General features: G+C 36.3%; 6 protein-coding genes across 12 annotated transcripts; 3 read left to right on the top strand and 3 right to left on the bottom strand.

Moving 5' to 3' along the window:
- The first annotated feature begins 14 nt into the window (after positions 1 to 14).
- LOC126873153 (DIS3-like exonuclease 2) lies at positions 15 to 3738 on the top strand. 4 transcript variants are annotated; one of them, XM_050633739.1, is made up of 8 exons: positions 16 to 441; positions 1021 to 1291; positions 1373 to 1634; positions 1741 to 2258; positions 2377 to 2671; positions 2748 to 2941; positions 3040 to 3322; positions 3421 to 3738. In XM_050633739.1, exons 2-8 carry the CDS (start codon positions 1050 to 1052, stop codon positions 3523 to 3525), a joined length of 1899 nt encoding a protein of 632 aa, XP_050489696.1. In that variant the 5' UTR covers positions 16 to 441; positions 1021 to 1049; the 3' UTR covers positions 3526 to 3738. The 4 variants fall into 4 exon arrangements, with proteins under 4 accessions (XP_050489695.1, XP_050489696.1, XP_050489694.1 ...); XM_050633737.1 differs by having other exon boundaries at positions 16 to 921; XM_050633736.1 differs by having other exon boundaries at positions 16 to 1291.
- On the bottom strand, positions 3728 to 8723 carry LOC126873150 (E3 ubiquitin-protein ligase MARCHF6). Of its 2 annotated transcripts, none has more exons than XM_050633727.1 (6): positions 8492 to 8723; positions 7719 to 8150; positions 6855 to 7631; positions 6111 to 6767; positions 5560 to 6013; positions 3728 to 5444 (listed from the first exon to the last, which is right to left on the bottom strand). In XM_050633727.1, exons 2-6 carry the CDS (start codon positions 8103 to 8105, stop codon positions 4723 to 4725), a joined length of 2997 nt encoding a protein of 998 aa, XP_050489684.1. In that variant the 5' UTR covers positions 8106 to 8150; positions 8492 to 8723; the 3' UTR covers positions 3728 to 4722. The 2 variants fall into 2 exon arrangements, with proteins under 2 accessions (XP_050489684.1, XP_050489685.1); XM_050633728.1 differs by having other exon boundaries at positions 7725 to 8150.
- A 50-nt stretch (positions 8724 to 8773) lies between these two features.
- On the top strand, positions 8774 to 13215 carry LOC126873149 (DNA topoisomerase 3-alpha). Of its 3 annotated transcripts, XM_050633725.1 has the most exons (12): positions 8774 to 8924; positions 9057 to 9221; positions 9309 to 9655; positions 9728 to 9846; positions 9916 to 10262; positions 10336 to 10624; positions 10710 to 11208; positions 11296 to 11635; positions 11718 to 12234; positions 12312 to 12537; positions 12614 to 12840; positions 12916 to 13215. In XM_050633725.1, the coding sequence occupies exons 2-12, from the start codon at positions 9141 to 9143 to the stop codon at positions 12954 to 12956; spliced, it is 3033 nt and encodes a 1010-aa protein (XP_050489682.1). In that variant the 5' UTR covers positions 8774 to 8924; positions 9057 to 9140; the 3' UTR covers positions 12957 to 13215. The 3 variants fall into 3 exon arrangements, with proteins under 3 accessions (XP_050489682.1, XP_050489683.1, XP_050489681.1); XM_050633726.1 differs by lacking the exon at positions 9057 to 9221 and having other exon boundaries at positions 8807 to 8924; XM_050633724.1 differs by having other exon boundaries at positions 8811 to 9221.
- LOC126873170 (protein chibby homolog 1) lies at positions 13004 to 13874 on the bottom strand. The gene is made up of 3 exons (XM_050633778.1): positions 13688 to 13874; positions 13504 to 13619; positions 13004 to 13398 (listed from the first exon to the last, which is right to left on the bottom strand). Exons 1-3 carry the CDS (start codon positions 13869 to 13871, stop codon positions 13309 to 13311), a joined length of 390 nt encoding a protein of 129 aa, XP_050489735.1. The 5' UTR covers positions 13872 to 13874; the 3' UTR covers positions 13004 to 13308.
- Positions 13875 to 13899: 25 nt separating this feature from the next.
- LOC126873151 (85/88 kDa calcium-independent phospholipase A2) lies at positions 13900 to 17859 on the top strand. Its single transcript, XM_050633730.1, has 3 exons — positions 13900 to 14722; positions 14832 to 14922; positions 14998 to 17859. The coding sequence occupies exons 1-3, from the start codon at positions 14502 to 14504 to the stop codon at positions 17056 to 17058; spliced, it is 2373 nt and encodes a 790-aa protein (XP_050489687.1). The 5' UTR covers positions 13900 to 14501; the 3' UTR covers positions 17059 to 17859.
- LOC126873167 (transcription factor SOX-10-like) lies at positions 17454 to 23215 on the bottom strand. The gene is made up of 4 exons (XM_050633772.1): positions 22315 to 23215; positions 19316 to 19493; positions 19145 to 19232; positions 17454 to 19062 (listed from the first exon to the last, which is right to left on the bottom strand). Exons 1-4 carry the CDS (start codon positions 22445 to 22447, stop codon positions 18424 to 18426), a joined length of 1038 nt encoding a protein of 345 aa, XP_050489729.1. The 5' UTR covers positions 22448 to 23215; the 3' UTR covers positions 17454 to 18423.
- Positions 23216 to 23387: the final 172 nt, after the last annotated feature.

Genomic DNA, 23387 nt, shown 5'->3' with positions numbered 1-23387 from the left:
AATTTAAGATAGCTGTTAATAGTTGTCCGTTGTATGAGTGGTAATCCGGATTTTGTAAAACATACTTTATTTCAAAGTTTCAAGAATATAGCGATAAAACGTGGGGAAATAATGATAGAATAAGTTTGTTATTAATTAAAATGAATAAAAGCGGAAAGAACCGAAGAATTAAATCACAAATAGTATAAATGCGAGATATGTATCGTTTTAAGATGCTACCGAATCTGACAAATACTCAACATCAAGTGAACGATGATACTATTGTTTCGACTCTAAGTCGGGATTTATATTTTTATTAAGTTTATAGCCCGTTGTTATAAGAGATATTAAATATCTAAAAAAAATAATGCAGCTTTCTTATCGTTGGAATCTTATTTTTAGAAACATATGACCTGTTAACATTTTTAAAATACAACCAAAATTTGATAGTTCTTTTCATACGTAAGTGCTTTATGAACATATGTATTCGTAGTCCATCGAAATATAATATTTTTAATACTTGTGACGTTAAAAATTAATAATTATGTATGATAAATTGACAGTAATTAATTTTCGCATATGTATAAGTGAATAGTACTTTCAAAGTAGGAATCATGTCAGGAAGATCAGTTTCTTCAGATCTTGTTACACAAAATCAGCCTAGAAAAGTTAAAAAATTTTATCACAAGGCTAATAAAAACAAAAATAGACAGATATCTAAAAGGGAAATTTTTAATGAACAACCAGTGCTTGTTGATAATGAAAAGGGAAAAGAAGGGGAAAATAAAGAAGAAATCAAAGCTCGGAAAGCTAAAGTCCCAAAAGAAAAAGATACATTTCCACAATATATTCCTGAAACAGAAATTGACAAACTTTTAAGAAATGAAAATTCCAATGAAACACAATACATAGAAGGGCAGTTACGTGTCAATCCCTGGAATCGTGAATATGCTTATTTATCTTTCTCTGATGATCAATGCGATCTATTAATTATTGGCTTAAGGGATAGAAATCGAGCTTTTGATGGTGATTTTGTTGTAGCACGTATAAATCAGCCAGAAAAATGGAAAATGCATCAAGGATACAATCAAAAAACAGGTGTTGTTGTTTATATACGAGAGAAAATACATCCAAGAAGAACAATTGGATACTTCAAAGAAAATGGTAAACTTTTTTATCCCAGAGATCGTCGTGTACCATTAGTTAAGATAAGTAAGAAATCCTTGCAACAGTTTGGTGTGTGTCAAAATTATAAAGACATATTATATTTGGTTGTTATAACTGACTGGAGAAAGCCAAAGTTTGCAGTTGGGTATGATAAAAATTTATAAATCTAAACAAGTAGAAGCTTCAATGATTGTTGAAATAATATACTCACTTACATGGTATACAGGAAAATTGAAAAAATAATTGGAAGTATTGGCGATATAAAAGCAGAATCAAATGCAATATTACTTGAATATGATTTAGATGTTACACCTTATAGCCTAGATGTAACGAAGGAACTTCCAAGTAGTGACTATTCTTTAACAGAAAATGATATTAAAGACAGAGAGGACTGGAAAGATGAATGTATATTTACTATCGATCCTGATACTGCTGTTGACTTAGATGACTCAGTCTCTTGCAAACCTTTGGAAAATGGAAATTATGAAGTAATTACACCGTTCTGTAGAGTTATCTCCAGAGAGTATACTTCATTTGTTTGTCTATTTGTTTATATGTATATGTGTGTATATATATATATTCTTCTTTTTCTAGATTGGTGTGCATATATCAGATGTTACTCATTATGTAGAATTCTTATCTCCATTGGATATTCAGGTTTCAAAACGAGCTACAACTATATATATGGCAGATAACGTATATCACATGTTACCAAAAGAATTATGTCAAGTATGTTCTTTGTCACCTGGTCAAGATAAATTGGCTTTTTCTGTTATTTGGGAAATGACGCAAGATGCAAGAGTTGTTAATTATCGTTTTGCTAAAACTGTAATAAGATCATGCTGTCAAATGTCTTACCAGCATGTTCAGAAAATGATTGAAAATCCAGAATATAATTGGCCAGATAACTCTATAAATATAGATGGAAATTACAAGCTTAATGATTTGTCAACAAAAGTAAACATTTTACACAATTTAGCTATTCAAATGCGTAAGAGAAGATTTCAAAATGGTGCGCTACTAATAGATCAACCAAAATTATGTGTCAGGGTTGATAGAATTACGGGTTTACCAATATCGTACAATATAGAAGAACAGCAAGATAGTAACAGGTATTTTTAGTATTTTTAAAGTTGTACTATTCATAAATTATGATATAAATGTGCATATACGTATATACATATACATATATGTATTTTTATATGTATATACATATACATTATATTTTAGACTTATAGAAGAGTTTATGTTGTTAGCTAATATGACAGTTGCTACACACTTATACAATGTAATTCCGGAGACTGCTCTATTACGCAACCATAGAGAGCCCTCAAAACGTATTTTAAGTATGACGCAAGAAATGCTGCAAAAATTTGGCATTCATTTAGACATTAAATCGTCTAGATCTTTGCACGCTAGTATGAAACATTGTGAAGAAGCATTAGAAACTGAAGACGATGAAAGAAGAATAATAATGAAATATAGGATGATGGTTGTCAACAATCTTTGTTCCAGAGCTATGACTGTATGATTTTTTTTTTTAGTTTTGAAGAACTTCTTAATACATGTATAAAAATTGAAATCACTCTCTACATTCTTAGCGAGCTACCTACATATGTTCGTCTACAGTGAAAGCAGAGGAGGAATTGAGACATTATGCTTTAAACATATCGGTTTATACGCATTTTACGTCCCCAATTAGACGATATTCCGATTGTGTTGTACATCGTTTACTTTATTCAACTTTAAGAAATATAGACATGCCTAAAGAATGGACTAAAAGTCTTTGCAAATCGTAAGTTAGTTAGGAAAAGACTGGAATAATTAATTAGCATTAGTAACATGTACAAATGAAATATTTTTAATATTTTTATATGGTTTCTACCAAGACAGAATAGCGGCAAATTGTAATATAAAGAAATATAATGCAAAAATGGCACAAGAGCGAAGTAACGAATTGTATTTTACGTATTTGATAGATTTAAAGGGTCCTATTGTTACAATGGGTATCGTGTTCAGTGTACACGAAAGTTTGATAAATATTATATTGTGTCAATTTGGTATAAAATTAAGGGTTTCCTTCACGCACTTAGAAAATTTGGCACTCGTCGAATATTCTTCGGAATGTTCCATTCCAACGATAAACATCTCTTGGAAACAACCTGCTATTACTCAGGTAATATAAAGAAGTGTATTAATGTTGTGTATATTATCTAAGTATAATAACAGCTTATACGACAGTATGAACAATATAATTTACCTGACGTTTTTCAGGTAATAAATGTTTTTACTTTATTGCATTTGAGAGTCGAAAAGCATCCAGAATCTTTTCAATTAATTGGCACTCTTTTACCACCGACTCAGGGAATAGAAATATAATGGTATTTTGCTGTAAATTAAATTTAAAGACGACCATTATAAAAATATTTATATATATTATATATTTATATATATGTACATTATTTTATTGTACATTTATATGTTATACATTTTTAATATGAACGTGAAATGTTAATTTAATGATAAAAATTTCTTCATCTGATAGATGTATTTTTAATTGATAGAAAAAATATATCGGACGTTTCGCAAGAACATTATTTATTTCAATTACATATTAATGTACATTGTGGTAACATTTTTACATACTTGTAATCGTACAGTTACATTAATCGCTGAACGATTATTACATATACAAATAAATAGCCCTTATTTATATTTAGCTTCATATCTGTACATAAAGTCATGTATACCATGTGCAAAGCATATATTTTATTTGCATACGAAAAGAAACATAATTGTGGAAGTAATTCAGATCTGTTAGTATTCTGTTATTTTTTTATGTAATTATATTTACACAATTAAATGATAACTTTTGCATGATTAACTAAAAGAAAGAAAAATGACAAGTTTCTCAGGAAATATGATTTTCTTTATTTTAAGAAAGTATAAATATTTCTTACTTTCATTCAAATTAATCGTTTTAAACATCAGTTTTTTACAATAGAGCATGATCGTGTTATTTTGTCACTAACGAGTTCTCAATTAAAATGTAACTTTACTTTCATAGCAGTATGTACTTTGAAACTTATTTTCTTAGAATTTATTGAAGAGTTATAAAGCTTTGTACATTGAATATTTTAAAGTCAAAAATTACAGTTTATGGTATATTTCAAAAGTTGTTGGTTTGATCAGTAACAAAAGGATAACGGGAATCTTGGGCTCTACAAAATGACATATAGTCGTTAACCGTGCAAAATATTCATTACCGTTTTTGAACAATATATTTTTGTAATTCAGATCAAAAGTATCGACAATGTGTAATAGAATGTAAGTATCCGCATTAAAACAAGAAAGCGACACATTGAATAACAGTCTTTTTAATTTATTTCGTATCGCTTACGCTAATAAATTATAATACTAAGAATTAAAGTATAATTAATATAAGTTAGTATCTGCATTTTTTAGATCAAGTGTGATAGAGAATGTACATTAAAGAATCTTCTATTAAATTCTTGTTGCCGTCGAGGAAAACTTATACTAGATATATTAGGTTAATGCATGTGATTGTTACTGTTTTTACGATTGAGACTTATTTTGATGTTCATAATTTACAAGTCTCTGACCAACAAGATATTTATCATTTTTTATATGTTCATAAAGCTTTTTGAACTGTCGAATTTGAAAGTAAATAACAATACATATTAAGTGTACTAATAACAGGAAAGGATACAAATGTCTAGCAATTAGAATTTGTGTTTGTAGATTCGTGATTAAAAGTGGGACTATTCCGTAAGCTACAGCATAGGGAACAGCTAAAGCAAGACCGAAACAACATATTACCGGTGCTGCTAATTCTGTAACGATGAATTTCAAATCTATTTCCCTAATACCATCGTTGTATGCTCGTTCAATTGCAAGACGAATTCTCCAATCCGGTCCCATCATAATTATAGCGGTCGCTATTTTTGTGTACAATACACCTAGGGCCCAATCTTGCCAGATAAACAAAATAGGATTTTGTTCTAGCGGTACACGCAATGGTACAACAACGACTAGTTCAAGAAGAAGACCAAACAAAAGCGGTATTAGGCCAATAAGTAAGAAAAATGCTACTGATGCTTTAACACCTATGATCGCCCAATGTTTTATTCTATCTAAAAGAGCTCTTCGACCACGAGGCAACCAAGAAAATGCTAAGGCTAATCCTCTTGCTGCTGCCCAACATACGTACATTCCGCAAGCTATGGTGTATAATTCATGTACTCGTCCAGATAAAGCAACTGCGGCTTCGTTGGTATCTGAAATATTAAAAACAACGCTATAATCAGAAGGATAATTTGGGAGGAAGTAGATATCCAAGTATGTCGACAGGAAAGATGGATAAGCATTTCATACTTTAAAAAGCGAACTTACCAGACCCACTTAAGGCAGGTGGTAATACTGGTGGAGATGGAGCCGGAGCTCCGACCATCCACAATGCCATAACTCTGCGTCCAAGCCAAACAGGAAGAATCATTGCAATTAAACTAGCGATAACAAGAGAAACGCAAACACAAAACAGAAGGCCAATTAGACGAGCAGGAAACCAGCGTGGTCTGATATACGGTTGGAAACCTGTTGGTCCTCCTCTTTGTAACAGCGCTTGATGCGCCGCTCCTAAATCAGGATGTTGCGGTTCCTCAATTACGGCCGGCCCTGGATCTTCAGTTTGTTCTCTTAAAAGATACGATTGGAGATCTAACATCCAGGCTACCACTCGACACCACCCTCTTATTAGGGCTTTTAACCATGTACGTGTATGAGATTGCTCCAATAATGCAGGAAGAATAACTTGCAGTAATAGCAGTTCTAAAGACAATTCGCTGATCTAATTTAAAAATAAAGAAACAAATAAAGTAATACATCACAATTGTTAGTAAGAGGAATTTTTAATTTTCTCTTTTAACTAATAATTAACTTCTTACCTGAGCTTCGCTCTGAATAGTCACGGTATATGGCAAAAATCCTGGCCACGCCCATCTTAAGAGTTTCACAGGTAACCATAGCATTAATAAAATAGCAGTTCCAAATATCACTGCAGATGCTACGAGCCTTCTAACATGTCTTAAAATTGGAAGATGTATCATTTCTTGTATAGGAGAAAAGTCGGGATCATTTAAATTTCTTAAGAACCAAAGTACTCCTGGCCGTAAGACTTCTCGTAATAACAGAATGAATGAAGCAAAGTAGTATATATAAATCATTCCCACCAACCAATGTAAGAACATTGAAGTACCAGGGGCTAGTTTAAACGAAGATTCCCTGTCTCGAAGTGTGGCGTCGAACATTGCTAATGAACAAATGTCTAACCACCAACCACAAACTAGAGGAAGTACTCCTATCTCAACGACCGAAAGTAAAGAAACCTTTACTATAACGTAACATAAGCCCAATAATCGTTGAGAACGTTGGAAACCTAAAGGTGCTGCTAATGTATGAAGGACCACTAGCCCTACTCCAGTAACACAATAACCACATAATGTAGTTACTAATCCTTCAAAGTGTGAAGCAGCTGCATATTCTTGTAGATCTAGCAATGCTATTGCAAAACTACCGACATAGTACGGATAAAAAGCGAAAACCTGAAAATAAGAACATTGCATTTTGTATGACAAAAATTGATTATTTCGTCTTATATTTACAATTTAAAACATATAAGCAAAGCGTACCATAATAAATAGCGTATTTAATGAAACGACCCAAAATACGTGTCCAAGAAAAACAAGGGATCCATCTAAGCCTAAAAGGCGCTCCCAAGTTAACTCCTCCGCGGGCCTATCCCACTCTAATGGATTCCAGTTTGCTTCCTCATCTTCTCCTTGAGCCTGACCCTGGGCTTGATCCCTCCACCCCTCCCCAACTCTCGCGTTTGCTTGTTCACCATCTATACCCAATTCGTCTCTAGGTGCTGCAGGTTGTTCTGCATCCCTTGGTGGAACCAGTGGTTCTACATTTCGAGGTACTACTACATGCGGTTCGACAGGTTGTTCTATTTGTTGATCAGCGCTTCTGGGAACAGCGTGTGGCTCAACGTCTCTACCAATTCCTTCAACTTCATTGATTCTTTGATTATTTGGTAAATTATTTTCTTCTACCCTATGTCCTTCCACATTTTCTACATTATCATTGTCTGAATTTTCTGGTAAAATTGGTGGTTCATCAGCAAAGGGTGGTACATTATTATTATCTTGAATTTCTTGTTGAAGAGCTCTTTGCTCTTGAAACTGTTGCATGGGAATCTCTAAGTTAGGTGGTGGATTGTCGACTGGGGGCAATTGTACATTATCTCGATCAAGCCAATCAGGACCACCAGCATGTAAAATTTGTTCTCTTAGCCATACTAAACCGATAAATGCAAACAGAGTACAAGTTACCACAAAGCATCCATGAAATACATCTGATGATATATTTTCAGGAGATAACATATCCATTGGTAATGTCAGTATCTGTGAACAAAAGATATGGGTACTTCATTTTTTGACACAAAGTATTAAAAATTTAGATATATTTTAAAGTTATAAGAAAGTATTTACTCGAACCAGGTCTAGAGGACCACTGAATAATGCCCTGTAAGTTCGGCAAGCTGTCAGTGGAACAACTCCTAACCATGCTATTGCAACCAAGGTATAATGTAACCAATATTTTACTGCTGTTACAATGTTGGAAAATAATCCCCCAATAACATCTCTTAACGGTAAACGACGTGGCATATCTGGGCTATAAATCGGTGTAAAAGAAAAGCGATATCCGCAAAGCTCACAATATTCTTTACGCGAATATCGCATCCATTGTACTAAACATTCCTGATGTATCCATTTAATACTGCCTGTACAGATACAGGGATGAAAGAGAGGCCTATCTGCAAGACCTTCAGATCTACAAACTCTGCAGATGTCTGCTCCTGACATGTCCTCCGTCATGTTTGGTTTTGTTTAAAATAACTGACTAAAGCAACGATCAATTTTCTGAAAGGAAAATGTTCAAAAAATTGTATAGTAAAAATGCAGAATATATATTTCCTATATAACGTAATAATAATGGTTACAAGGTCGTATGCATAAATGTATTTAAATTATTAAAATACAACCAAGAGGAGTTAAAAGTTGTAGAATTATTAAATATGAAACATTAAGAAAGAACAATAAATGGTAAAATGACAGAGCAAAAATAAAAGACTACATCGAAAGTGCGGAATGTGTCATTGGGAATATTTAATATTGAACATATAAAAAGTTTTACTTTAAAAAATTTAATCTAATTTCATAAACTGGATAATATTACTTACATAATAACATCGTTTACTTACTCATGCTCTGATAAAGATGCACAAAATCCAAAATTACTGTGCAAAATATTGAAAATGTCTACTGCTACTTCCAGTTCTTTTCTTCTTGCATCGGCATACTTGCAACGTTTGCAATAAAAATGTCACTGTTCTTCCTAAACGATGTGTATTCTATCATTTTTAATCTGTTACAAATTACACATCCCAATACGTAAAGATTTCATTAAATTACGACATTCAATTTGACTGATACCTATTGAGTTGTACGCAATTTTCTTTCAATAGGAATTATTAAGTGAAGAAGTTTCATACATTGCTTAACCAGCTGAAGTAGTCAAACAATGTTAAGGGCGGCAATTGAAAGTTAATTTTGTTGTGTGTTGTATTTAATGTAATAAGAAAGAATATAAAAATATATGAGTTATTGTACTTGCCGATTTTTATTAAAAAATAGGTAAATAAGATGACAGCTACATTTTTTATTTTAATACGATGATATCTTGTAAAGTTATTAAATACAATAATTTATAACCCCATTGGAATGAAAACCTACTGTACATATTACGTGATGTTGTTTGTTACAAAGGTATTTAATACTGCACAGTTAAGTTTATATGAATCAAAACAATATTATCAGTTTTTTATAAGATTTAAAAGTTCTTTTACGGTTATGAAAGTTCTCAACGTTGCGGAAAAGAACGATGCCGCAAAAAGTATCGCGGGCTATTTGTCTCGTGGCTCTTCTAAACGGGTATTTGAAAAGTTACTTTAATTGAAATATATGACAAATGTACAAAATTTTTACATGAATAATATTTTTGCTTTATATTATTTTTAGAGAGAAGGATTATCGACATATAATAAAATTTATGAATTTAACTCATATTTATGGAATCAAAATTGCGAAATGATCATGACTTCTGTATCTGGTCATTTATTAAATTATGAGTTTGTTGGGGCATATCGTAAATGGCAAGGTTGTCATCCATTAAGTTTATTTGATGCACCTGTAATAAAGCAATGTTCGGAAGAGAATTCTATTAAGATTAAAAAAACTTTGGAAAGGGAAGTACAGAGATGTGGTGCATTAATTATTTGGACTGATTGTGATCGTGAAGGAGAGAATATAGGTTTTGAAATTATTCAAGTCTGTCGTGCAATTAAGCCTAATATTCGTATATATAGGTATTTATCAAATATGTTATCCATGAAATTGTATCTTCTTTCATGTAATAATATATATATGTTATTTAATAGAGCAAAATTTTCTGAGATTACACAAGCATCTGTAAATAGAGCTCTTCAAAATTTATGTGAGCCAGATAAAGCAATTAGTGATGCTGTTGATGTACGAAGTGAATTGGATCTAAGAATAGGTATTTAAAAAATATCCATAATAACATCATATACCTATGAACTTAAATATAAGAGGAACAACATTGCAGGTGCTGCATTTACAAGATTTCAAACACTGAGACTGAAACAAGTATTTCCCAGGACTCTGGCTGATATGCTGATTAGTTATGGTAGCTGTCAGTTTCCTACATTAGGATTTGTAGTTGAAAGATTTTTAGCCATAAAACGATTTAAGTCAGAACCATACTGGAAGATAAAAGTAATGGATATCCGTGATAATATTTCTGTGGAATTTAGATGGGCAAGAGGAACACTATTTGAAAAATTGCCTTGTGAAGTATTTTTGGATATATGTTTGGAACAGCCTATGGCTACTGTTAAAAAAGTATTAAGTAAACCTAAGAATAAGTGGAGACCACTACCACTGGACACAATTGTAAGTAATAAAGTAGTAATTTCAGTAAGAAAAGATACAATGCAATTTATTTAATTACGTTAAATATATCTAGGAGCTGGAAAAGCAAGGCTCTCGTAAACTTCATTTAAGCGCAAAGGACACTATGAGAATTGCGGAAAAATTATATACTCAAGGTTTGATTAGTTACCCACGTACAGAAACAAATATATTTCCAAAAGAATTAAATTTAGTTCCATTGGTGAATCAACAAGTAAACAATTCAGCATGGGGCAATTTTGCACAGCAATTATTAGAAAAGGGATTGACTCCTAGACAAGGCAAGAAAAGCGATCAAGCACATCCTCCAATACATCCAATAAAATATGCTGATGGTTTAAATGGTATGCACACAAATTTAACACTTAATAAATACTTGTTAACGAAAAATATTCTGCCGTTAATTTATGATAAATTATTTAATGATAGGCAATGAAGCCAAAGTTTATGAATTTGTGGTTCGACACTTTTTGGCTTGTTTATCGTGTGATGCGGTAGGCCAAGAAACAACGGTAGAGATCGATATAGCTGGTGAAAAATTTGCTGCTAATGGTCTACAAATTATTGAAAAGAATTATTTAAATGTGTACATATATGAAAAATGGAATGACAAAGAAATTCATATATATCAAGAAGGACAAGTTTTCCAACCAACCAGCATAGATATAGTAGAGGAAAAAACAAGTCCCCCACAATTGTTGACTGAAGCTGATTTGATCAGTTTAATGGATAAGTACGGTATTGGTACCGATGCTACTCATGCAGAGCATATAGATACAATAAAATCGCGTCATTACGTGGGTTTGATAGATGAAAAGTATCTGATACCTGGAAAACTTGGGATTGGATTGGTAATGGGTTATGATAACATGGGATTTGAAATGTCAAAACCAAACTTAAGAGCTGAACTCGAAAAGGATCTTAAATTGTACGTCGATCTTTTATTTTCTTCTTAACAACAAAAAGAACATCTGAATATTTCAATTGAATTTTAATTGTTTACATTTGCGTCTAGGATATGTGATGGACAAAAAAGTCCGAATGATGTTTTGGAAATTCAACTAAAGAAATATCGTGATCTATTTAAACTAACGGTAGAACGTGCTAATTTAATCGATATTGCTTTAGCCGATTACCTCGATGAACGACCGAGTAATACACAGGTAGAAATTAGTCATCCACCTCAAAAAATTATCTTTAAGTGTCCGAAATGCAACTCGGATATGATCCTTAAAGATAGAAAGCAAGGCACGGGAAAGTACATTGGTTGCATGTCGTTTCCAACATGTAATAATGTAATTTGGTTACCTCAGATTATTGAACATGTCGAAGTTTTGGATGAAGTTTGTTCAGAAGTAAACATTATATGTTACACAATATTTATAATTATTATATGATATATTATGATATCTATATAATTAAAATTATTATTTTTAGTGTATAGGAAATATTCGTAAATTAAAATTTAAACTATTGAGAAACGTTTTCCCCATTTATGGTACTGATTATACAACTTGCATAGGTGGTTGTGATCCTATGTTTAACGAAGCATTAAATATAAAGAACGAATGTATTAAAAGTCAAGAGTCTGGTTACCACAGTACATTTAACAGGACTATTGTCTCAAATTCATCTTCAATAGGGAACACTGTAACTCATCCATCTTCAAACGCTGAAAACAGGAGTTTATCTGAAAGCAACGCATCTATAGGGTCCATGCGAAATGAGAACGATGATCGTTATACAAGCAGATCAAGAAATGTTAAAAGACAAAATGTTTCAAAGAATAATACATGGATCGATGCTAATAATGTCAATTCTTCAAATAATGATCAAAGGTTAATTAGAAATGAACAAAAAACATGGGGTAACATCGATGACGATGCTATTATTATGTGTAATTGCCATGAAAACGCGATTCGATTAACAGTAAAGAAAGAAGGACCAAATCATGGTACAAGCGCCTTAGACACTTATAAAGCATTTTTCATTAAATATGACTTATTATAACGTTGTTTCACGACATTTTAGGAAGGATATTTTACAAATGTGCGAAGCGTCAAAATAGTTGTAACTTTTTTCTTTGGGCATCAGAAGACAATACTCAGCAAATGCAAAATAATACAAATAGTAGTTCAAACCAGATGTTCGTTGCCAGTACAAGCACTAGATCAAGTGTTCATGTTAATAGTTATCAAGATGATCTTACGTTATCACACAATGACATTAAATGCCATTGTAATCAAAACGCAATACAGTAAGCAAATATGCAACTAAACTCTTTTGACATTTTTAATATCTAGAAAAAATCATTATTTGTATACGGATTGCAGGCGGATTGTACAGAAAGATGGTCCAAATAAGGGACGTCCTTTTTACTCATGCCCTAAGAGTATAAACGAATGTTGCAAATTCTTTCAATGGGCGGATGAAAACGGTGGAAATACATATAATGGGTCTGGAGGACAAAATAAAGGAACATTTAGAGAAGAGAAAAATTTATCAAAAAGACGTCACATTGCTACTGGTAAAAGAAAGTGTGGAATCTGCGGTACAGAAGGTTTGTGTTCTATTGTATATAATGTTCTGATGTGGAATGTATTATTTACGTTATGGTATATGATTTTATTCCCAGGGCATACAAGAAGGACTTGTTCCGAGAATGCAATGGATTAAAAGAGAAGAGTATATGGTGTCAGTACAAATACAAAAACTCAGTATAATGACAGAAATGTAATTGTCTTTTTGTATTCCATACGATCACTTTCTAAAATATACAATGTGCTTTAGAATATAATAACATAAATATACATGTATATATATAAATTAAGAATAGAGTGATTAAGTACAAGATTATAGTTGAATATATATGAATATATACTATATATGTACAAATGTATAAATTAATAATAAATTAAGTACAAGATTTTGAATACATCATACAAGATACATCATATAGCTATATGAACACATTTGTTTAATTCGATATGTAAAAGAAAGGATGAATTATGATAATGTGCTCTTTATATCAAGAATCTCTGTTCTTGTATGGTAATTTCTGTTTTAGTCTATCTAGTTCTTCCTTCTGTGAATAATATTCTGCTGTTGTTTGTGTCAACTGTAAAAAATGAAATAAAACAAATGGTAATTTTTATATGAAAATAAGATGTTAGATGCTGTATTAAATATTATGTATTTTGATAAGAAACAAAGCATTAATAACCATATCAAGAAGTACTTCAAATTTTAGCTTTAATAAGTTGTTTTCATCTTCCAATCTTTTTACTTCCTTTTTTAATTTCTCATTTTCTTTGTACGTGCTTCCGATTTTACCAGATTCTGAAACAATATAAGTTCCGTATCATATTAACAGATCGCTTAAAAAATATTTTTCATTGTGAATTTACCTGGGATCCACGAACCAGATTCAAAGACAGTTTCTTGGTCTCCTAATTTTAAATGTATAGGACCAACATTAGGTCCCAGTTCTTTTTCTATACGTTTCGGACTGAAATCTTTGTTCGCTAAGAAAACTCCTACTTTTCTTGTAGGGGTCTTTTTGGGGGAGAATTTATTTGAAAACAATGGCATTGCGTATATGTACCAATGATATGGTGCCGTGACAATGATATATCTAAATGCGAAGGTTAAATATCAACCTGATGTTGATGAACTGACTTGAAAAAAAGAACAGATTTTATCTTATTATTTCATTTCAAACTTAAAAAAATTTACTTTCCTAAGCACATTGTATTAAAAACTTAATAACCATAGCTTCATTAACGAAAGGAAAATGTAGCATAGAAGATAGCAAATAATATGTATGTATATGTTGCGATAATTATAGTATTATACTATTTTCTCTAACAGAGTATTGTGGTAATCGTGATTGTACTATCTGCATCAAATTTTCGTATTCGTAACATACAATTAGGGTATTACGTATTATAGGCGATACGTTAGCAGTGTTTCAAAAATTTTTGTTTACATTGACGCCGTTTACACCATTTCATGCTTATGCTCGTTATTGGATCAGAGTGAGATCGACTACTGCGGGGGATTTTTTTACGTGTTTTTCCCAGCGTTGACGACACGTCATAATCACGGTTTCGGAGAAATGATCATTGCGATTTTATATAACTTGTTAATTCGTTTGATTATACTGATAGTCAGTTAAGAAGGTGTAGTGACAGTTTTCACTGATAACCTAAATTATCCATCATGACTTGGCTTGGAACGATCGCTAGCAACGTTCTCCGGAATATCGTATTTCAGGATATACCGCCGAACATAGTTCAAGAAGTCAAGCCTGAAAATTATAGTAATCGACATATTGAATGCCGCGAGGATGGTATCGTACTTTATGGTCCAGGTGAAAATGAAAGAAAATATGAAATTGTTCTTCATAGGCCTTGTACAGAAACATTGCATCAAGCATATAGGTAGGTATCTTCATATACGTTGCTTTCTTTTTTCTACTATAAGTGATGTAGTATGAAAGTTATTTATATATTATTTATTATTTCAAATAATTAAAATTTATTGTTTCAGTTTATATAGATCAGAAGATAATGCAGATATCGCAACACATTTTATTGTGTATAAGGATAAGGTTCCAGTACTTGTTCAAATTTGTCGCGAGGTAATTATTTCCAAAATTTCATGATTTTTTGCAATCTGTGTAGAAACCATGATTATCAGTAATTTATTTATACAGATGTGTAATGTGAATAAGATTCAGAAATTATGTGATACTTTGATGGAACATCCAACATGGACACTGGCACATTTGGCAGCTCATTTTGCTCTTTATAACGCCTTTACCCATGCTGATGTAAATAGTCAGTTGAACAGTGGAGATACAGAAACAGGAGTGTCTCCTTTGCAAGTCGCGGTGCAAACAAATAATCTGCGTACAGTGCAAATGTTGATCGAAGCTAAAAGTTCATTGGAGCATCTGGATTATAGCGCAAATACCGTCTATCATTATGCAGCCAAATCTACTAAAGAAATAATTTTAGCCCTTGGAGGTGATCTTCCAAACAGTTTAAATAGTCGTAACAGTAATGGACATACACCGATGCATGTCGCTTGTTTGAATAATAAGCCCGAATGCGTTAAAGCTCTTCTTTTAATTGGAGCGGATGTGAACATTCCTGCTGCCGAAGGTGAACCTTCTAGTCCTAGTTACGTAGGAGATTTCTTGCACAGTAAACCAAATGTTCTTCATGCCGATGACATGAAATTTGGCGGTACGCCATTGCATTGGTCACTGAGCAGGGAGGTGATTAATGCTCTAATAGAAAGTAATTGCGATATAGATGCTTTGAATTTCGACGGCCGTACGGCGTTGCACATCATGGCAATGAGGAAACGATTATCATGCGTAGTGGCTTTGTTAAGTCATATGTGTTCTGTAAATATCGTCGACAAGGATGGCAATACACCGCTGCATTTAGCGGTTTCCGATGGTACAGTGGCAATAGTGCAGTCGCTGATCGCTTTCGGAGCAGACATTGATGCAAAAAATTGGAAGTCGGAAACGTCACGGCATCGTGTGAATATCGATAACAACGAGGGTCAGAAAATTTTGTATATTCTAGATGCGGTAGGCGCTAAACGTTGTCCACCAGAAATGTCAGATTGTAACAAAGGCTGCAAGTTTAACGAAAATTATAATGGTCTCGCACCGCAGCAACCACCAAGGGCTGTACCGCGTACAGTGTTGGATCAAATGTTACATGTTTCTGGGATGGACAAGATGGCTATGCAAGAAAACCAGAAAATAAAAGGTGGTCGACTTCTTTGTCTAGATGGAGGAGGAATTCGTGGTTTGGTTCTTGTACAAATGTTATTGGAGATCGAGTCGATCCTGCAGAAACCTATCGTAGAGTGCTTCGACTGGATCGCGGGCACTTCTACAGGTGGAATCTTGACTCTTGGTCTAGCTGCTGGCAAGTCCTTGCGAGAATGTCAGGCACTGTATTTCCGCATGAAAGAGGAAGCTTTTGTCGGTAATCGCCCGTACAACAGCGACGGTTTGGAGAAAGTATTAAAAGATTGCCTAGGTGTTAATACGGTGATGTCGGATATCAAGAAACCCAAGATAATGATCACTGCTGTATTGGCTGATAGAAAGCCTGTCGACCTTTATTTGTTTCGTAATTACGATGCACCTAGTACGTTACTCGAGCATCCAGAGACCTCGACGTCTCTCGCTTCGTCATCGAGCGAACAATTGCTTTGGCACGCAGCGAGAGCAACCGGGGCAGCTCCTTCGTATTTTCGAGCGTTCGGAAAATTTCTGGATGGTGGATTGATAGCGAATAACCCGACTTTGGATGCCATGACTGAAATTCACGAATACAATCTCGCTTTAAAGGCTTCTGGATGCGGAGAGAATGCGGTCCCCTTGTCTTTGGTCGTTTCTCTTGGCACTGGTCTCATACCTTCTAGTCCATTGAAAGATATCGACATATTTCGGCCCGATAGTTTATGGGATACCGCAAAGTTTGCGATGGGAATATCGGTCCTCGCGGTACTATTGGTGGATCAAGCAACAGCAAGCGACGGAAGGATCGTTGATCGTGCCAGAAATTGGTGTTCCATGATCGGAGTGCCTTACTACAGGTTTAATCCTCAACTATCCCAGGATATCGCCATGGATGAAAAAAGCGACGAGATTTTGGCTGAAATGATATGGAGCGCTAAAGCGTTTATGCATGCCAATAGGGATCAAATAAATGAATTAGCTGCTGTGATAAATCGCGACCTCTAAGTCGGTACAGATTCGTGAGAGTCAAATATGTACGAGTTGCTGATTTCTTTGCGAACATGTACGTATGCTTGTACTGCACCCACTCAAAAGTACGTATCTCTCTCTTTCGTCCTCCATTTCTCTTTCTTTCGTTTTTTGCCTTCTTATTTATATTATTTGATTGTTTGTTAATGTTTTGTACATACATACGATTGTTGTTGAGGATTTCGACGATTAAGAATTATTTAGGAAATTTTGTATCGAAGCAAACTTACTAGTCGGCCCGTGATATTTGTAATCGACGAAGTAGCGCACAATTTATTATTTATTTCTGCTTTCTATTTCAATGCAGACTTTTCATTTCTAGATTTAATTTATTTACACACACACACATGCACGCGCGCGCGCGCGCACACACACACACACACACACACATATGTATAAAACATAAAGTAGCGCGTGTGTTCGATAGGTGAATGTAGGATTGATGGCGGTTTTAGAAATGGTGGTGGTGTATGATAGACTGCGGATGTTTATGCATTTTTGTGAAATTTGAAGATGCAAAAATATCGAGAATAGGATACTTAGTAGGCGAAAGAATCTCTGTTTAGAATCTGCATCGTTGTATTTATAAAAATTTGAATCGGTATAAATATTCGCAGTCTACTAATAAATAATAGAGAGTGAATTATACTGTACATATAGGCAACTCGTATTTCTTCATCAAACTAGATGCTGACAAGATATTTGTTCGTTTATTTATTTGTTTATTTCATCGCATTGTTGCCAAAAAAATAAATAGCAAAGAAAGAAAAGACAGTACTAAGCGGTCTAACAAACTATCGATGCCCACACACTGGCGCGCACGCTCATCTCGGGCGCAGAATTACGCGAACGAATAAAACCAGGGACCATGATTGTTGTAACCGAAATTGAGAAAGTTATGGTATAAGAATTCGTATTTTATTCTAAATGAGTTTGGTCAGGACTAATCATTATTATAAATGATTAAAATTTTGTTATTCTTAAGAAAGGAAGGTTCCGTCATTGATAATGGTTATCGGTAATAAAAAAACAAACTGCGTTACCAGTAATGGTTACCAATAACCGAAAAATGTTCTCATCGTCCATAACGATTACCTGTAATCTAAAATAATTTCCGTCATCGATGATGATGATCGATAACCAAAAAAAAAAAATGTTAATCATTTATAATAGTTATTCGTAACTAGAATACCTAAAAATTACCGATTTTAAATCATTTAATCTGTTAAAAATTTTTTGTTTAAGCAAAAATTCATTTTTTTTTTTGGAAATTTTCCGTAAAAATATAGAAAACAACTGTTATTTTCGGTCCCTGAATAAAACACATCGCACGAGAGCGATTTATCGAGGACCCATGTAATAAGGCGGTTGCGTCATAGACGCGGAAATATACGGATAGAAAGAATGGGTCGAAACTCCCTGCGTTTGGTATTCGTTCTCCTCGTGCATCGTGTATCCCTCTGGAGCGGAGTAATACTGGCTGTGTACGCACGCGTATGATTTGCCCGGGCTGGTAACATCCGCGGGATATTTTAAGGGATTCTCCGGGTATTTGGGTAGATCGTAAGGCTTCGTTTGCAACTCGGAATACTTTGGAATCGTCTCGTGATATTTTGCAGCGGTAGATACCTCGTGATACTTGACCGTCTCGTAGCACTTGGCGTCCACGTAGCTTTTCGCCGCTACGTTCGATTCGTATCTGATACCGTCGTACGGTTTGCTTTCTACGATCGAATGATCGACCGGGTATTTGCTCGTGTCGGCGGACCAAGCCGATCTCGACAGATCGTAGCTGGTTTTGCTATCGTGGTAAGTCGGTCTGTCGTACGTTTTGATCCCGGTATCTGGATATAGGCGAGGATAAGTGCAGTCGGACGAGTTGGTAGAGTCTAGAGACGTGCCTGGAGAGGACAAAGTAGCTCGATGCATCACGATGCCCATTTGTTCCTCCGATTTTGGTTTCCGTCGACGCGGCTGATACTGTAATTGGCATTTTACGATTTAACTTTAGACGGCGGACTAAACTGGAACGATCGTCGTTAGAACGATCGTCGACAGTCACCTTGTAATGCGGATGTTGCTTTTTGTGCGCGTTCCTCAGTCTCTCAGCTTCCTCTATGAACGGTTGTTTCTCACCGTCGCTTAGGATTCTGTTACATTCGCTAGAGTTAACCTTCGATTCGCGACACTACGACGTACGGTAATGTATATAGATAATGTCAGCTCGAAATACCTCCACAGTTTTCCTAACGTTTTCGAAAGTTCGGCGTTGTGAAGCTGCGGATATTGATCCGCCAATCTGCGTCTGGCCGCTTGAGCCCAAACCATAAACGCGTTCATCGGACGTTTCACGTGAGCGCTTCTTCGTCCTCCTGCGCGAGAAGTGACCGGAAGCAGGGTCCAGTCGTAGCCTGGAAAAAACGAAGATAGATCTTTGGAATATTTTTCATCACGAATATCACGTACACCGGCGGCCATAGATATTAGCATTATTCGCTACATCCGTTATATCAGTATATTTACTTGCTATGAAAGAATGTTGCGAATATACGTCTGAAACACCCGAACAACGACAACGCTGATCTAGGGCAAATTTTCTGATGTCGCGAATGGTAGAAGAGCAACGTTTGGCGAATGTTAAGAAGAAGAGGAAACGGCACCGTGTTTAGTGGGAATTTGTGTAGCCGGAAGTTGCGTAGCCTATCTTTGCGCGGAATTGAATCGTAAAGGAACGGGAGAGATAAAACGACACCTGTTTCCTTTGAAATAATCTTAATCTCTGGTTGGCCAAACCGTTAATACTTTTAGCGCGTGTTCCCCGTTCTTCCATTCTTCTTTTCTTTCGTATATTTCTCGTAACGATCATTCATAGTCATGAACGAACGCAGCATCAGACAGAAAAGTTTTACGAGTTGCAAACGAACGAGAAGTTCCGAACGTGGTGGTCTTTATCTATCGATCGTTCGTTCGCATTAAGAGACTAATTATTATTACCGACTTCCTCTCGGTATCCCCCTACGAACGATTCGCCGGCTAAAGAAAGGTTATTTGGGTCGCCTCGAGTTTTCCATTCCAAGAAATCTCATCGTATATCCGATACACATCGAATATTCCGCGAACATGCTTCGTTCATCGTCTCATCGGTCGCGTGCCATTTTCTTTGTATCAACGGTATACGTACTTTATCGTTAGTGGACATTTGCGGATATTTGTAGCAAAGTAGAGTCATTTGAGTCGCCTAAACTTGAACGTCTTAAAATTCAACCTTGAACTTTGCACAGAATAATCGGACTTATTATTAGACCGCGGACTCTATTCTGTACATATTCAGATTTCTTTCATACGCATAACGTATATTCATAAAAACTTGTTATAAATGTATCGTCGTAAGCGATTATATGTGCAACTCGATCCGTCAGAAAGAAAGAAGACTGCCGAGCATCGAGACATTTATTTCGAATCGCTGTGTATCGGTGATCGTTAACGAGGGAAGGAAGTAGGAAGATAGGAAGGAAGGTTAAGGAGAAGGAAGATGCACGTGTTGAAACGTCACCACGAGCATCCGAACTGTGAAGAGCCGTAGATTTCGTGGTAGCTAATTACCATAAGGACACGGTTCACCGATGCGGTCTCTCTGTCGGCTCCTTTAACGTTCGCTGGAGGTCCTCTCGCTACTGTCTTCACCGATAGCAACCAGGACGACAATGTTCATGGAAATTCGGCAGGGCTTACACCCTAGAAAGCGACGGGAATAGAAAAAGTTTCGCGCGAAAAATATACACGACTTGGGAACGAACGAGTTTCGTTTCTAATCGCGCGTGTTCGACTGTGTGTTCCTCGAAGCGCACCCAACGAAACGGCAGCAACAGCGAACGTTTATCGGCGATGGTAGTCGAGAACGTTTTCGAGGAAAATCGCGCGTTTAGTTTGAACGTTCTCGAGATTGAGAGGGGAAACACGTGCTTTCGAAGTACGCAAAGATAGTAGAGATAGGGAAGCTACAAGTGGAGTGGAATTGATTAATCGAGCGAAAGAGGAGGAGATTGGCCGAGAACTTTCGTACTTTTCCAAAGGATGAATGGCTCCGCAGGGGAGACGGAGAATATGGTTCATAATAAGGGATTGTAGCCCGCTGAATGAACCGGTGTGCTTTGGTATCTTGCTTGTCAATGCCGACCTGTCGTCCACTCTTGCTACATTAACTACTGTACAAATCAGCTCCCATTACCACGAAGATAGTCTCGTTAACAAGTGAGGATACCGTTGAACGCATCGTCACCTTCGGTGATTGACGAGAACGTTTGGTTTCCCATGTTGCGAATCGATCGATCGATCAAATTGCAATTTTATCGCTTCCTCCGTGATATTTCGCACAGATATCGTTGTGCGGTTGATATAAGGCGATGCGGGAGCGTTTCGTGCAACGTTTTGCGATTACAGGGTGTATCGAGTAACTTGTATCGAGCAACTACTTCTTCTATTCGGGTTGGTTACGCGATGATTTAAAGACGAATGAAACGGTTGGACGATTAGAGAACGATGGATTCGACGTGTCTCGTCCGAAGACGCGTCTTCTGCCTCTTCGAAACACGTTCGGGGAACGCGGAGTTCCAACGAGACGCCTCGTAAATCACGTCGGGCACCCATTACTACCGCTCTTCTTGGTCCCCACCTTCTCCCGTGTTCTGTCTGAGGTACCCTTTCGAGTCGATGTCTCAGATTTAATTTCGTACTAACATAATTAGTGTCGGTGGCAAACGTTCAGCGGTTTCGCTCTGTTCGCAGCACCTGCCGCTCGAATCTTCCTCGAAATCGTCTTTTCGCGCTCCTCGATCCTCGGTTCTCCGTGTCGCTCCTCCTTCTTTCCTACCTCTTCCATCATGCTCGCCCATATTTTCCCTCCATCCGGCTACGGTATCACGGGGATAAATCTGAGGAGCCGAGTTTCATCGCCAATTAAAGTGTCCTTAGACGCGAGACCCGTTCGAGATACTCGCAACCCTGTACGACACGGTCGACAACCGAAAAAGACAAATTCCCGCTCTACGCTTGATATTTCCAAAACTAGCTTCGCCCGACCTGTATCGACTCCGACGGTATCCGCTGCTATTTTTCAGATTACGTAGACGTAGAAAGGCGAGCAGAGGAAAGAGAAGCAAGAAACGAGTAAACGTGGAACATTCTTAACTCTAATAAAGAATCGTCGAATCTTTCAAAACGGGAGAAGCGAACCTTGAAGTAGCTTGCCCACTGCATCGTCCAGAGTGCTGGTGCATTGCTCGTTGCCGCATCGTTCGCTGCTCGACGGTCCAGCTTCCGTTTCTGTCGCAGCAGACGATAAACCGCCACCTTGGTGGGCTTCCATCTTCCTCGATGTTATTTCCAATTACTTATCGTAGATATTCACATTCGTAACACGGACGATCTTCTTCCTTGTCGAACGAACGTCCTTTTTCTTTTTCTTTTTGTAGATAGCACGACCAGTCGCGTTCGACCGCGAGCAACGACTTTCACCGAAACGTCGAACTTATCGGCCCGCCTGCCGCTCTATCCTGCGCACACTGTTCTTTCTTCACGTAAAACGCGTCGTCGAGAGGCGCATCGTAAAGAACCGAGGAAAACGAAGAAAAGAACCGAGTAATTAATCCGAGGTTATCGTGCCGTGATTTATCATAAACCGACCCTTGTCCCTCCTGGTAGTCCGTATATCGGCGTCGCATCGATTTCCGCCACTCTCTCAGCGACCGGCCCTTCTTCTTATCTCGCACGATAAATATCGTTTACGGGTTTTGGTACGTTCGCGATTCGATTTATTCTTTTCCTTGGTTCGCACTCCGACCGCTGATTACTCGTCATCCGTGTAACAACGATCTCTGTATCGAATTCGAATTCTTTAAGACGTGTTTCTAATCGTCGTAATCCGATCGCGTCGATTATAAAATAAGAAAAAAAAAAAAAAAATGGCATAGAAAATAGCACCCGCGACGGTTCAAGGAAACTCCGATAGCTAACTGACTGACTGGCTGACTAGAGAAGAAAGACGAACACGGATCGACGAGGATGTGAAGGTTCATTCAGGGAGCGAGCACCACACAGGTTGGTCCGTACGAAAGAGGCAGAAACGATGAGCACACGTCTGGCACACGCACCAAACGTTGGATGGTAGATCGCGGAGGCGGTTCCGTGGACCACCTCTGCATCTGGTGGGGGATATCTAGGATCTTGTTCCTTTTCTGTTCTTCTTCTCGACTCGGCTCCTCGACTTCTCTCGGATCCTTCGTGTGTCCATCCTGTCTTCGAAAATC

Source organism: Bombus huntii, chromosome 14 (genome assembly GCF_024542735.1).
Source record: "Bombus huntii isolate Logan2020A chromosome 14, iyBomHunt1.1, whole genome shotgun sequence".
In the NCBI taxonomy this organism is placed as follows: Eukaryota; Metazoa; Arthropoda; class Insecta; order Hymenoptera; family Apidae; genus Bombus; species Bombus huntii.
Note: the sequence above shows the minus strand (reverse complement) of the source record. Positions and strands in the feature narration are given on the sequence as shown.